The following is a 15390-nucleotide window of genomic DNA, read 5'->3' on the forward strand; positions in this document are numbered from 1 at the left end:
CCCCCTGTCCCCCCCCCCCCCCCCCTAGTTCTCAGGAGATGTACATGTTTGTTGACTTTTAAGAACTGCTTAAATGGTATTAACTGGTTCTTAAAGTCCAAACACATAAGTTTACCCTTGACGTACCCTACTAGATATCCACATACCTAAGATGTACATTGCGTAGTCTAGTTAATTTGAGATTATTATGTTTTGCTCAGGTTAGAGTCTACCCGCTTGGCCTGTTTTTTGGGTTGATTGGCCTGGTTAATTTTTTTTCCTGGCTTCTATCTCCTGCTAGATGCTTGGTTATCTTTTCAGAGTAGGCAATGCAAGCATCTTTTTTTTCACTGAGGGAATAACGTTCAGCAGAACAAAAGTACATAGTGGTCTTGTTAGTGCCATTTTATGACTGATATAATTCCATAAATTGCATTATGGAACTGCCAGATGTCAAAGAGAGTTGCCCTCATTTCCTCTGAAGGTATGTCAAACCTACACCACCTATCAATCCGGCTGAAACAAGGAAGGGGGGACTATATCGCATACCCAGGACAAGAATTATGGCGTATATGCCTATTACAGCAGCTGAGGATTGATTGAATGTCAGGAGTAATCAATTACATGATCTGAGCAGTGCACGCTGTATATACCAAAGTGTAAGACATGCAGTTGTGTTTACAGTTCTTTCATTCAGTTCCCTCAGTTGATTATCTCCTGCTTTATAAATAATTTTGGCAGAACTTTATGTGCTCTAATGAATCTTCATGAGGTTGTGATTTTCTGCTATCAGCCTACGTGGATATTGTCTGGCTGCTATAAGAAAAATGCCATTAACATGATTTTCTGTAGTAGCTTTTCTTTCGATTTTAATGTTTCATTGCTTTTTCCCTATTGCCCTAATATTTGACTCACTAGTTTTGTTCTTTTTTATGTCTGTTCTATCAAATAGGACATATGTACAGTATTTTAGGGTAATGGTATGCAAATCATTAGAATCATAAGTGAGTTGTGCACTAAGGAAAGGTGAATTGCATACAGGACTTTTAGATGTTTCATGTAAGCTGGGCCATGGTGTTCTATCAGTATTTCTCAATGACATGCAGTAGTATAATAAACAGGGTATCACATTTTCAAAGTTTGAGTCATTATTGTAATGTATACGTGAAAGTAGTTGTTGAGGTCACTTTCATATTTTGACTGATTTCATGATGGTATTTCATTTACAGACATGTAGTTTCATCCTCTGGTGGCCGTCTCTGTACCAGGCAAGTGTAATTAAAGCCAGGTGCACCTCTAATTTAAAGGGATAAATCACCTTTCCAATAAAATTGCCTGTACATTCAAGCATTCCAGGTACATAAAAACAAACAAACGGTGCTCAGCTTTGGCAAAAGAATCTTCTTTTCAATGTCCTATCAGTAGGCCATGTGCAGCCTCTCCTAAGCCCATCCGAAAAACTCCTAGTGTGCAGACCCTCCCCCTCATGCCCAGATGGCAGGACGGTTGGCCCCGGCATAGAGGTGTAAGCTCTTGGCTACGTACATGTGCTGTGCCACAGTGGACAGAGTGAAAGAGATCACACTATGCATGTGGGGGTTATAGAAGAGTCCAATACCTCATTCTTGCTGCCGCAGGAGGGGGGAGGCGCTTGTCCAATGCTTGGCATGTTCTTCCATGCTGCCAATCCAGGACAAAGTACAGCAGAGTGATGACCGACAAACTACAGGCTTGTAAATCAGCAGTGACAATGCTGATAACTACACCGCCTGCAACATATTTTCAGCCCACTGTAGTGCAAGTAGGCACCGCCTACATGAGAGAGACAACTCTGCTCTGAATTCAGGAGCAATGCAGCATTGTTGCTGCATCATCACAGGAAGCTGCAGTAGGTGGACTTTACTGGCAGGCCCAACATGTATTTATAGGACTTTGAAGGTAAAAACTGTAAGATTCACCTTTTTTAATGAGTCCATAGTTCTACTTTATTTAGAAAATTTACATTAGGTTTATCGTAATCAAAGTGACCTGATTTTCAAGTGCTGCTGTTGTCCTACCTCATCCCTCGGTTATTATAGCAGAGAAAAAAAGATACACTTAGAGGAATTTAACAACTGCAGGATTAATTGTTGACTTAACAGTTGCATACTTACTCCTGCTTCAGTGGGACTGCCCACTCACACACAGCCCATGATCACTGTAATGATTGCCTTATAGAGTTACTGTGTATGTGCATTGACTCAGATTATGGTGATGTTGTGATCCTGGGTTATCACCCGGGGCACAGCATCATTGAGACTGAAGTCTAAGATGCGTGACTGTCCCGGCAAATGACATAAATGCCAAGACAGTTGGCATTTATGTAGTTGTGGAAGTTTAGCTACCCGAGGGAAAGTGAAAAGAGTTTTTCACAAGAGATTTTGAACATGTTATACTGTACTCTTATATTGCTTTCTACTTTGGTCTGCTGCAAGATTGACATTATAAGGGCTTGGCAGGGTTATGTGCCAGAAAATAAGGTCAACTGATTGTTCACCCCCACGCTGTCAGACATAAATATCGACTCATCTCATAACTAACAGAGGAATGATGGGTTAGCTGTTTCCAGTGGAGGGGAAGCGGCATATTCCGTTCTCATGAATTGCGCAATGCAGGAGAGCTTATGGTTTTTAAGCACACAGTGGAAATGTAAAGTAAAAAGCCACTGCTGAATGAAGGTCTATGTGGTTCATTCTACCAGCCACTATATCACTGCAGGACACAATAGTGATGTAGCAGCCGGTGAGAGGAACAACAATGCCCAGCTGGGGGACACACTAGCCAACACACTTGGAAGAATAAGGGCAGTACCAGGAACTCTGCAAGAGACAGAAGAATGGTAAATATTCATTATGTTCTTTTACAGGCTAGCTCTATTGACATTGTGTTGTCCTATCGACAAAATCACTGTAAATGTGCATGTGTGGATCAGATAAACTTGTATATGGAGCAGAAGGGAGGTGGGGGGGCGCTTAGCAGACACCCTGAGAACTGGCTTTTCTTAGGCACCTTTACACTGTGACAATTTTACCTAGCCTGGGTACAACTGACTCCCTTTTCAATATCTGCATCAGGGCTAAGGCTGCAGCCTGGGAAATGTTGCTTGATCTATGTATCTCCAATGAGCTTTTTTACCTGCAAACGGGCCGCCACCTAAACCAAGGGGTCCTCAAACTTTTTTAAACAGAGGAACACAGGGGAGACAACTGGTTGACTAGGAAGCTGGTTTCACTTGTTCTTAGGCAGCTTGGCTTCCTGACCAATCAGGTGGCCGGGAGGCAGTTCATTACATGCCACCTGGCTTCCTGATTGGTTAGGAAGCCAGGCTGCTTAGGAACACGTGAAGCAGTCTTCCTAGCCAATCAAGAAGCGGGTCATAACACGCTGCCCGGCTTCCTGATTGGAAAGGAAGCTGGCTCCATGCTCCCTCGGTATTGCTGGACAGATGGAGAACTCCCTCTGACAGGAAGTTCAGGTATGCGGGGTTAGTATCGGACATTCGTCCAAATACTCGGTATTGGCACCAATACTAGCATCAGTATTGGTGCATCCCTAGTGCAAATCCATTTTATTGAGGTCATTCAAAAGGCAAGCGCATTTCTGAGTCTGATAAGGGTGACCCTGCGCAGCCCCAAACGCAATTGACGTTTGAATGACAACTATCAATAAAATGAATGTTGCACTAACATGGAATCTGGACATCTATTTTGAAAGATATGTACTATTGCACATAAAAGATGCCCCCACAAAACATGTCACAGGTTGTCTGTGGCATTTTTTTATGGGGGCATGTTTTATGTACAATAGTATCCCCCCCCTTTTATATTTATTATGACTTATTTTCTTACCTGTTTAGAAGTCCAGGTGAGAAGGACAGTCAGTAGAACAGTCAGACTGCCGGAGGATGAGTTCTCCCTCGCTTCCTCTCTCTCTCTCTCTCTCTCTGATGTAACTTCCTCTCAATAACAGAAGAGAAACAGAGAGAGGGAGTGAAGACAGCGCCGCTCGCCACCCGCCACCAGGAGCGGGCTGGGTTGAGGACCCTGGGCCCTGGCGGTCCGGATTTGGCCCATGGGCCGTAGTTTGAGGACCCCTGGGTATGAACTCCAGATGTGGAGGAAGCCATCTTGGATTGTTTTCATCAAGGGACAAAAATAAGAAACCTGGGAGCCAACTGGCTGTTAGATTGGTCCCTGGATCTCCCCCTTTGCTCCGGTGGTTTAAGGTCCTGTGAGTCATCAAGTCCAATACAGTATATAGGACATGAGGACATCGAGGGACATACCATTGCTGCAGGGAAGAGATGAAACGGGCTTCAGTGACTGGAGTAGCAGCCAACAGATCAGGTTGTATATGCCTTTTTAATTTCCGTGCCTAGTTGAAAACGAGCACCTAACCCTTGCAGGTGCGGGGTTAGCCCCACTTGCAAGGGTAAAGAATAATTATGCCTGGAGTTTTTCTTTAACATTCATTTCTAGCGGGTAATTTAGACTTCAGCTGTAACGTGTCTCTTTTACATGCCTGTTTATCTTATTGAATGCAGGCCCTTATGCGGTGAGGTCATGGATATCTGTGATCTCATTCCCAAGCCGTCTGTAATTCTCCATTAATTCCTGCTGTCAGAACGTCTGCACACACACAGCTGGATGGAGGGTGTGTTTACATGAGATATTGGTTGAATTGCTTGCTCTCGCCTTCATTATTAAAGCAGTCGGATGATGGGTTTAAAACTTTAGATTCAGGCTAACCTTTCTTTGCTTGTTTTACCAAAGTTTTCGGCATCACATTTGGCTATATTACAAGTGAGGTTTGCATGGAAAACTACTGCTGCAAGACTCTTGTTTGCAAATCAATCAACAGTCATTCATGATTGGTTAGTGAAACTATAGATTGAATTAAATAGTGTGATATCCTTTTGTATTCAAAGGAGGGGTTCCTGAAAGATCTAAATGTAACAGATTAACACATTATGCCTTTGCCTTAAAAAATAAAAAATGGCTACTATGCAGCCCTGACGTCTTTGAAATACATGTCTGTGCGCAGAATACACAGTAAATTTGCACTGCAGCTTGGGAGTTGAGCTTTTTATTTCCTGGTTCAGACCTCTGGCAAGAGGTGTTGCCACAAAGACGTGGACATCCAAAATTCTCCACATTTTCTTAATAGGCGCATTGGGAAGAACAAACGTTAAAGGAACTGAAAGCCATGCCCATAAAAACGGCAAGCAGAGGGTAAAAGACCAATCACTGGTATTGCCTGTGGTCAGCTGCTTTGGCCCCATTACTGCCTTACCATGCTTTGTTCTGCACTGTGGCTCAGTGTGGAGGAAGCCATCTTGGTTGGCCAGATCCTTCAGCAACAGTGAGCAGCACATTAGTGGCATCTCTAAATCTCACTCCAAATCTCTTGAGTCTAGCAGTCAGAGGCAGCAGTGCCTTAGATTTACGCTGCAGTTATACAGCTACAAGGCTGCACCCTGAAATACCTGGAAGTGCATTGCTCTTAGTATGAACTCCAGATAAACACACATTTTCAAGGTATTGCTTAGACACAAATAACATTTCTACAAGCTCCCTACAATGTAGCAAATCTTTTTTCTGGCGAATCTAGCAAGGAGACAGATTCTCTTCATGGCCAACACCCCCCCCCCATACTGTCTCTCCCCATACTTCAAAACTAATCTGTTCAATTTCTGGTGAGTAGAAAGCCCTATGTAGCCCTGTCAGACCTATTTCCCACCTCTAGAGCCTAGTGATAAGCATGTCAAATGATCTGAATTGGAGGGTGGCTGCTTTTGTTCACCATGGTCCCTGTGTGTGTTGTAAAGTAGCCACCGCTCCAAGCTCGCTCCTGTGATGGACTACAATCTCAATACACGTTTTTTCTCCCGTTTAGTTTATTAATTTGTATTGAGATTGTAGCTAATCACAGGTATGAGCTTGGAGCTTTGGACTTTACAACACACACAGGAATTATGGGGAACAAAAGTAGCCACCCTCCAGAAGGAAGGACAGTATCAGCACCAAGATGTCAGATGATTTGAGGAGCTACATCTGAGTGATGCACAAATAAGATACATTTTTGTTAATAGTTAAGATACTTGAATGTAAAACTAAGACTTAAAGGGTTATTAAACCCTCCAGTGTTTTTGCATATATCTACTGCTAGAAAGCAGTAGATATATGCAAAAACTGTAAAAATAAATAAACGCTTTAAAAGCTTACCTGTGTCTTCCACGCGCGCTCCCGCCGAAAATGTGAAAATTATCAGGCGGCCGCAAAGGATCTTGTGGCAGGCGCATGCGCAGTTCACATTTTCGGCTGGGAGAAGAGGAGAGACACAAGGTAAGTCTATGGACGCGTGCACCCGCCTGCAGACACCGTGGGACAGGAAGTGCCAGCAAGGACAGAGGAGTCAGTGCTGGATTGGAGACCCGCAGCAGTGCTGGAGGGACAGATGAAAACATGAGGAAAGAAGGTCGGATTAAGAGAAATTATTTAAGGTAAGTGGTTTCATAAACATTGGGGGGAGAGAAAAAAATCTTTTGACTTTAATTTCACTTTAACTCTTGAATTTAGTTCCACTTTAAGTTTCCTTTTTTAATCCTTTTTTTCTCGTTCTCATTACCTGGTGATCCTGCCAGTAACATACACAAATCTTTTTTTAATTGCTTCAATCTTATGGTTATTGTGTCCTTTTTAATAGCATACAGCACATTCTTTTTTTATAAGCCAAATACAACCAAATCTGAAATTTTACTTAAAAGGCTACATTGGCTGCTTTTGTACTTTTGTCTTGTGTCATCAGCTGGTGGTAGTGTATGTCACCTGCCATAGCTTTTCCTGCAATGTTTAGTTTAAGGTTTTAGGCCATGCTCTGCCTGTGTTAGCCTTCGTTCACACCTGACCGTTTTGTAGCACGTTCTACGCTCGACGAACGCTCTACAAACCGGTCACAAATATAAATTGCATTGTAGTCAATGGCCTCGTTCCCACCTTGCCGTATTTCCGCCCGTCCCTAACGCCCTACAAAACGGCCCACGCCTGAAAAGGTCCAGGTACTACTTTGGGCCGTTTTCCATTGGGATACAGCCAAGTAGCCTTCGGAATCGCGCGACTTGCGGTAAAAAAAACGTGCGACAGACGCGCATATTACAATACGCCTAGGTGTGAATGGGGCCTTAAGGCAACTTACATGAATGTCTTAGAATGAAAATAAGAAAGGTGGCAAACAGTGAGCTTATTGTTTTTAGCATTATATTTGAATGGAGGAGGTGTTTGCATGCCCTGTGTGTACACCTCTGGTTGTCTCTCTCCCATCCCTCCTTTTCTCTTTCTCTATCTCGCTATCTCTCTCCTGAGCCTTTCCTCAGAGTTGCTTCTTTCACAACAGCAGAGCAGGGGGGATTCCAGTCATACTCTTACCAGTACAGCTGTTTCCATTCTGCACTTTTTTTTTTCACAATGTGTCTGGGTGGGGTGGCTGTGGTGTGCGGATCTTTGCATGTTCGAGTTTGCCGTGACGTGGTCATTGCTTGTTTCCTTCCTGTAGTTCACAAGCTTGTTCTTCAGATAAGAATGCATTTTCAGTGCGGACAAGACCAGAAAATGTCAGAGGGAAAAATGCTGCAAACTCACAATTCTGTTATTTTTTTAGCTTGTGCTGTTATGCATGACATTGTCAGTTTTTCTCCTTTTAATTTGTTCTTTAACTACCTTTGCTATTAAATAGTTAAAACAAGATTGCATTTTTAAGTTGCAAACAATAGTTTTTTTAAATTTTTTTTATAGCATAAGCATTAAAAATGAACTGCTTCCCTTGATTTGTAGAAACTGTGGATACTTATGGGGGCGGATGACTATATGATGTGGGGCAGATTGTATTCTGTTCAAACTATTTGTCTTAGTAATTGTTAGTGACAAAGGTTGGTAAGTGTTTGTTTTTATCACTACATCATTAAGTTTGGTTTTTATATTTTGGCATGTTGCAGGTCCTGACGATTCCATGAAAATAGCACTTTAAGAAAATCCTTTGTCTTCGTCTAACGAAGAAAGTCAAGAAAGCTGGAATATATATATATGTAAGCTACAGTAGCTGAAAGAAGCACTTTGAAAGATCCAAACTGTCCAAATTGCTGATTGTTGCCTTCTAAATCGACAGTAGGGTGACCCATTCTTCTCATGAGGAGTTGTGGGAAGAGGATACACTAGGATGGCCACTGCCGTACAACAAAATGAACTGGTGTTTGAGTTTGCAAGCAATGTCATGGAGGATGACAACCAGGTAGGTGTCACTAGCATAGCTTTTATGTGTTTTCTGGACATAACCAACCTTAAATCACAATTCTAGCCTTGTTCCTGTCCCATTTGCTTCTGCCTCTGGCCAGAAAACTGTTCTGCGCTTTAATTTTTTTCCACTTTTGTGTGTTTGCATTCTCATTAAGGACATTGCAGCATATTTCCTGTCTGCAGATGCCCAGTCTCCACAAGACCCGCATGCTATCTTCTATACACCCCCTTAGCTTTGGTGGGAGGCAGTCACTGCTACTAAGGTATGTCCTATGTGGTGCAGACAATTTCCATAGAGCCAGTTTCATCTGAATTAGATACATTAACTACAGACCCTGTGCACATGGAATCCTGGGACTCGGGATCTGCAGCTTCAGTGCATTATAAGTTATGTTGCTCTTTATGTGTGAATGCAATGTTGTTTCTCAGTGAGTAGAAAGAAGTGTTTCTTACTGCATTAGGTGATAATGTATGCCGTATTGGAAGGGAAGCTCAGACTATTGTCATATGCTGTTTAGTGTGATCTAGACTGCAAACACCTGCAACACATATCTGGTTTAATGCTGTCTTCTGTTCACATTTAGGCAAAGCATGTTTGTATTCGTTTTAGAGGCATAATGGTTGTTAATATTTCAATCACTGATGAGTGGGTGTTACTGAAGTGATATGCAGGCTCCACCTGACACTTCCCACTACCAGTGCAGAACAAGATAAAAAAAGACCATGGTGTGGTCCTCTCATCTTTTATTTTTCTCCATTTTTAAGGTAGAGACCCTGAGATCAGTGTTCTAGTAAGAGAAGAAAGCTGCACAGTATGCAAGCGGGCATATGGAAAATATAGATTGCTGCAGGCTTGAGTTCTTTTTTAAATGATGGGTTTATTAGGCAAAACCCCAGGCAGAAATAAAAACACATTTTAATGCACTTGTGTATTCCTTTAAAAATGTCAAGGCTTCTTTAGCCATAAGTCCCAAAGCAATCCTTTTAAACCTGATACCTTTGTCTAGGAAAAAGTGTAAGCAATATCTTTTAAATCAGCTTATTGAATGTCACCAAGGCATGTATTCCCGGAAATTGGAGACAGACTGAACCCCCAACCTTAAGCCAATGGTTTGCCAGGGGGAACAACTGTCTAGCGCTGACAGGTGCGCTTGAAGGGAAGCATCGAGGAGGGAACCCACTGGCAGGTAGCGGCCTGAGAGATCCGAAAGCGAGGTACCAAGGGATAATCCAAAGGAGTAGTCGAGCAAGATCCGAGGTCGAGGCGGGTAGCAAAGGGTCAGAGACGGTGGCCGATCAAAAGTCGGTACACGGGAAGTCAGCAAGAAGTTCAGTAAATGGTTAGCAAGGCACATAGGAAGCTTTGTATGTCACACCATAAGGTGGAATAACTCAGCACTGAGCCAGGGCTCTGACCAGGTGTGTGTGGGCTGGGGAACTTCCCCCAGCAAGGCCCACATCTGAAGCCTAAAGAGGCGTATGCGCATTGCGCGCGCGTCCCCGGGCTGCGCGCGCAGCATGTGTACTGTGCACGCGCAGTAGCTGCCGGGGCGCCCGTAGTTCTGCCAGGTGGAAGGGAGGTCTGTACCCTACGTTGTACCCTCTGGCCTCGGGGGGAGGTGACGTCCCTGGCTTCCTGACAACATCATGGCTATGGAAAACCTCACTTCCACAGTGACCTGGTCTTATTGGGATTACAGAATTTTTAAATAATTTATAACTCAGGTACACATCAAGGGCACCTTCTTTTCCCTCTTTCTCTCCCTTTTTTTTTTTTCTTTATCCCCTTTCTCCTTCCCCACTCCTCTCTGTACTACCTTCTTCTACACCAACTGGAATCTGGTTTGATATCAGTTCATGAGTTCCCCTGCATTGCAGCAGTCAAACTGGGAGATGTAGCAATAGGAGGTAATCAGACTATGCTGTATGCACATGTGCTCACAGGGAACATGCAGACGGGGAGAGCAACGTTGATGGCTTATCAGTGTGTTTCTCCTCATTCATTGTCTAGTCAGGAAGCTGCAGGGGTGGAAGTACAGAAGGCTGTGCTGCCTGCCATAAGGTATGAATCACAACAGTGGCTGCACAGAGTTACAGCTCCTTTGGCAGATTAGAACTATCACCTATGTGAATTTAAAACATTTATGGAGTGGTTTGTCTGGAGGGTAGCTTTCTGTCTTGGTACCTAATTTTATACCTTAGTGCTTACAGTAAGAATGTCTTGTGTGGTGACTGAGGTTTAAAGAAATCACCTCCTGAGGCTATGCTCACATCTTTGTCCAAATCAGTATGTTTTTCAGGTAATATTCTGTCCATGGCTCAACCAATCTGCCAGGAGAAACATTAGAAGATGATAGGCAGTCATGGGCCAAGTACGGCAAATAGAGTTTGACCCACTGTGCCAAACCTCCTGCCAGCCATTGGGTTAACTAGGCCACATTTAGGTACAGTTTTCGGGGGCGCTTGGCAAAGTCAGTACTGCCTGCCAAGCAGCCACATACAGATGCAGTATATAGTTACATAGTATTTGGGGTTGAATAAAGACATACGTCCATCAAGTCCAACCCATATAGGTCCATGCATCATCTCATTCTTAGGGATACTGGTATCCCTGGATATTACGGTCCCTCAAGAAATTGTCCAAAGTTTCTTGAACAAATCTACACTCTTGGCTGAAATCACTGCCGATGGCAGTGAGTTCCAGACCTTAACCGCTCTTACTGTAAAGAACCCTCTTCGCCCATTGTGCTGATCAGCCCTATGCCATTCTATACCAACAGGGATGACCGTGAAACCACTTGGAGGTATATTTTGTCTTCATGACAGGAGTGACTCCAATCCATAAAGTTATAGCGCATTGTGTAGATCTTAATTGACAGTAAGGATTGCTTTTTACAAAAAAAAAAGTTTGTCAGGGAGTCACTGTCAAATGAAAGTGATTATCAGCATCATCTCTGTGATCATGAATGTTGGCATTGGCCACAGTCCCAAAAATTATGTAGCACTCATTGACTTGCACACTTGTTCTTCCAGGGCGTGTACATCTAGGTTTTAAACTTCTTAAAATGGAGATCATTGATCTAAGCCCTGGTGCAGGTGTGGAAATGCACCTCAAATGATGGCATAGGTCTATACCCCTTGGATACTAGATGATCAGTCGACCAGGAATAGGTGGTGTTTTGGTCAGCTTATAGATCTAACTGCAGCAAGCATCTCACTGATTGACAGATTGTGAAGTGAAGGAATATTGCAGGAATATCTGGTTTATAAACTTTTGCTCCTTTAAGATAAAAACATCATCCAAAGCCCTGATGTCCAACTTGTGGCCCTTTGGCACCTACTGTGCAGCCCTCCGGGCCTGTGCAGACAGTAGTGCTGTTTGGTGCACACTAGCTTCTAGTAGATTAAAGGAGAACTATGAGATGAGTGATTTCCACTCACCTCATAGTTCAAGCCGCCCTGTGACAATGAGACTGTCACAGGTCGGCTCAGTAGATCGGGAGGTGAGCGAACACATACCAGGTTCGCTCACCTCTCGATCCTGTCACGGCTCTCTGCCGTGACAGGGGGAGGGGCTGGATTACCCTCTCCCCGCTGCGATCTGCCAGCGCTGACTGGCGGAACGGACGGGGGAGGGGGCGGGTACAGCTGGCTCTGCCTCTAGATAGGCAAAGCCAGCTGTCACTCACGCAGCTGGGCAGATCCCGTCATCTACGTCGGGATCCGCTCCGGCTGCGGCGTCTCAGTATACCGCGAGCTGTAGCGCGTGGTATACTGAGCTTAGGGTAATGGGAGGACGCTAGTTTGTGTCCTCCCGTTACCCTAAGGAGAACTATGGGGAAAAACACTGACCCCATAGTTCTCCTCCTTTTTAATGGTTTGGTTTATTTCTTTCACACTATCTTACTTTACTCTGTGCTTTCCCTCCATTTATTTTATTTTGGTTTGGTTTTTATTTTCTCTGATATTTAACAGTGGATCGTGTGGAGAGAAATATAAAATATGGCCCAAGTTTCCAACATCTCCTGTAACATGTATAGTCTCGGACCATATCCTGTTGCTTGTCTGCAGTCTCTGACAGCTTACTGTACCATTACATTTACTGAATATTATGTGCAGCCCTTTGGTGATGTCAGGGGCAGCACTTGAGGCCCCCTATAGCAAGCAGGTTGACCACCACTGCTCTAAAGTGTCTGCAGTGCACATGCTGGTGTGACACACAGTCAAAAAGCAATGTGCAGCCATTCAGAAATCATCTCTTTCTTTTGCCACTGCTAAGCTAATGAATGTTGAAATCTGGCTAACTGCTCATCTTTGCTTTTTGCATAATTAAATATAAAATGTTCCAGCTACATTACGAGCCCAGATGCATTTTTAATGCACATCGTCACCCATGACTTTGGTTTTATGCTCTGTACATAGTTTTTTTATACTGCATTTTATTTAAACAGTGACAGCAGAATGGCATTTATGACCCTTGGATTCAGCGCCTGTAATCTGAGGTGCCCAGCCAATAATATCGAATGATAATAAACATGTGTGCCCATAACAAGTGTTCGCTCACAGAGCTTGGGTGGACACCTCCCCGAACTTGTTTTAGAGTAAACAGATAAAGGCGTGACTGATCTGCCTGCTGACCCAGGGGCAATATGTAATCTGTACCTTGACACACCCAAGACCCTGGCCCATCCACTTTCTGAGCCTTTGTTAGTCTTTGCATTACTCAGGTGATCCACCTTCGTCACTACTGTGTGGGTGGGTTTTTTTTTTACATTTGTTTTTTTTGCAGACTAATGATTCACTGATCTTGCATGTCAGTGTAGAGAATAGCTAATATGTGTCTTCCCAGAGTATTTCATTTTCCTTTGCTGCCTTTTGTACAGGATCAGGATATTGTTATAGCCTTTTGTACTGTGACACAGTGAAATTAAGTTTACTAAGTTCAGGCAAGAGCTATCAGATTCTTAAGCGGTGCTATATGTGCACCCCATGGTTATTTCTAAACATTTCAATGGGTCTTCTTTCTCTTGGATTAAACATTCGCAGTCTATAGATATTAGACTTCAGTTAGGCATGGTCCGATAGTAGATCTTTAGAGCACTGCCAGTTTACATCATTGCTTAAATCTATGCTATCAATGCAAACAATTTTAACAGAAACAAAACCATCTTGGGCATACCTCCCAACTACCTGAGATAAGAAAGAGGGACATCTTCCAGTACAATGTATTTGGGCAATGGACACACCCCTGCCACACCCCAATCATGTCAACCATTAAATGACCAAAATGATTGGCTAAACCCAGAATGTTTTTTTTTTTCTACAATTACTTTTCCTTTTATACTGGCTTTTTGAAATCACAAACAAGATAATTAAGAGATAAGATAAAGGTTTTAGTGCAGAATAACACTTTTTTTCAATAGGACCATTTCATAGATATCTGTACATCAGATGAAAAAGATCAACAGCTGAGGAGGAACGAAGGACAGAGGGATTTGGTTCCAAATGAGGGACAGTTGGGAAGTTTGATCTTGGGTGTTCCAGCGCCACATACGACAGAAAAGGGTAGTGGCTTTCACCATATGTCTGTGGCCTGTGTTTGTATCTAGCCCTAAATCTTCTATAAAACAGACTAGGTTAGGTGTCATAAAAAGCATAAGGGGTTGCTTGAAAAGGAGATGTTTATTCAGAATTTATGTGCAATAAGTTAGAAGGTACCTCAGATAAACTGACATACACTAGGTGACATTTGGGCACCTTCGTACATTATAATTAATCTAAGGTGGTCATACACCTTACAACCATCGTTCAATTTTCTTTGTCCTGACGTCGCACCCTCGCTCGATTTTCATTCAAATAGCCCATCATGCACAGACCAATGTAGTTTTCAATTATAGTTCGCCAGCAATACTAACTGGCAGAATTTTGTCAATCGATAGAACAGATTTTTGTTTGCGCATGTGCAGTGTTCATGTTGCGATTTTTGTTGTACGAAAACGCCACTAATCCATCGATTTTCGTTCATTTCAACTAAAGTGTTCTAGTCTGCCTGTTCAGCCAAATTCCCATCAACTGGCTGATTTATTATAGAAAATTTTGATCGCGGACGATTGTTGAATGATAATTGTAAGCTGTATGGCCACCTTTAAGATGGGGTTAAGAAACACTGCTTTATGATACCCTTGGGTATTAAAGATAGTTAATTGGCACATTTGATGACTATGACGATCAAGCTTTCTTTCTGCTCAAATTGACAGTAGACCACCCTGAATCTGCCAGGTTTGAATGTAAAGGTGCTCATACACCTTGCGATTATCGTACGATAAATGCGGGAAATCCCGTGATAGTACGATAATCGGCAGGTATATGGAAGGCGTGCAACCGTTTCGACGGTCACACGTCTTTTGTTGTGCACACCGGCCCGTTCGGCATTTATCTAACGAACATGCCACAAACCCGCTGACAATCGTACGATTCTCGGCGGGTTTTGAAACATGCTCGTTAGATAAATGCCGAACGGGCCGGGGTGTGCACAAGCGCACACTGCCCGTTCAGCATTGCAGTCATCGGAAGCGCCCCTTAGCGGGGCAAGCTTTCGATGTTCGCAAGTACGATCTGCCTGTCCAAGATGGGCAGATCGTACGAGCTTTTATTTAGCTTACAACCATCGCAAGACAAAAGTCTTGCAATAGTTGTAAGGTGTATGGGCACCTTTAGTCAGTGAGTGGCCTGTTCTGTATGGTGCCTGGTATGCTTGTACTGAATGTGAACTCTCCTAGGGCATGGGGATGCATGTTGAAGTTCCTGTTGGGAAGCTAAAGGATTGATGGTTCTATTATAGTTGATTATACGTGATAGGATCTGATCATTCAGTACACCTGACATGCACATGCTATATATTTTGAGAAATGTAACTGCCACATCTGGATGTCGGCAGTCCTAATTATAAACATAATGTAAACATAGGCCCATTAAAGTCCATTGTGAGCTTCATTGTACCTAACAAAAGACCACAAGCCCAAAATATGTTGTGCTACAGTATATACTGTAATTACCCCCCCCCCCCCCCCCCCACCCGCGGCCC

General features: G+C 43.3%; 1 protein-coding gene across 2 annotated transcripts in view; it reads left to right on the forward strand.

Moving 5' to 3' along the window:
* ELF1 (E74 like ETS transcription factor 1) overlaps window positions 1–15390 on the forward strand; it is a 90789-nt gene that overhangs the window by 50586 nt on the left and 24813 nt on the right. For both annotated transcript variants that reach the window (XM_018560486.1, XM_018560487.1), the window contains exon 2: window positions 8009–8301. In XM_018560486.1, the coding sequence (XP_018415988.1) occupies window positions 8230–8301 (72 nt within the window). In that variant the 5' untranslated portion in view covers window positions 8009–8229. The remainder of the gene's footprint in view (window positions 1–8008; window positions 8302–15390) is intronic.

This window comes from Nanorana parkeri, unplaced genomic scaffold, assembly GCF_000935625.1.
Source record: "Nanorana parkeri isolate BGI_ZX_2015 unplaced genomic scaffold, ASM93562v1 scaffold457, whole genome shotgun sequence".
In the NCBI taxonomy this organism is placed as follows: domain Eukaryota; kingdom Metazoa; phylum Chordata; class Amphibia; order Anura; family Dicroglossidae; genus Nanorana; species Nanorana parkeri.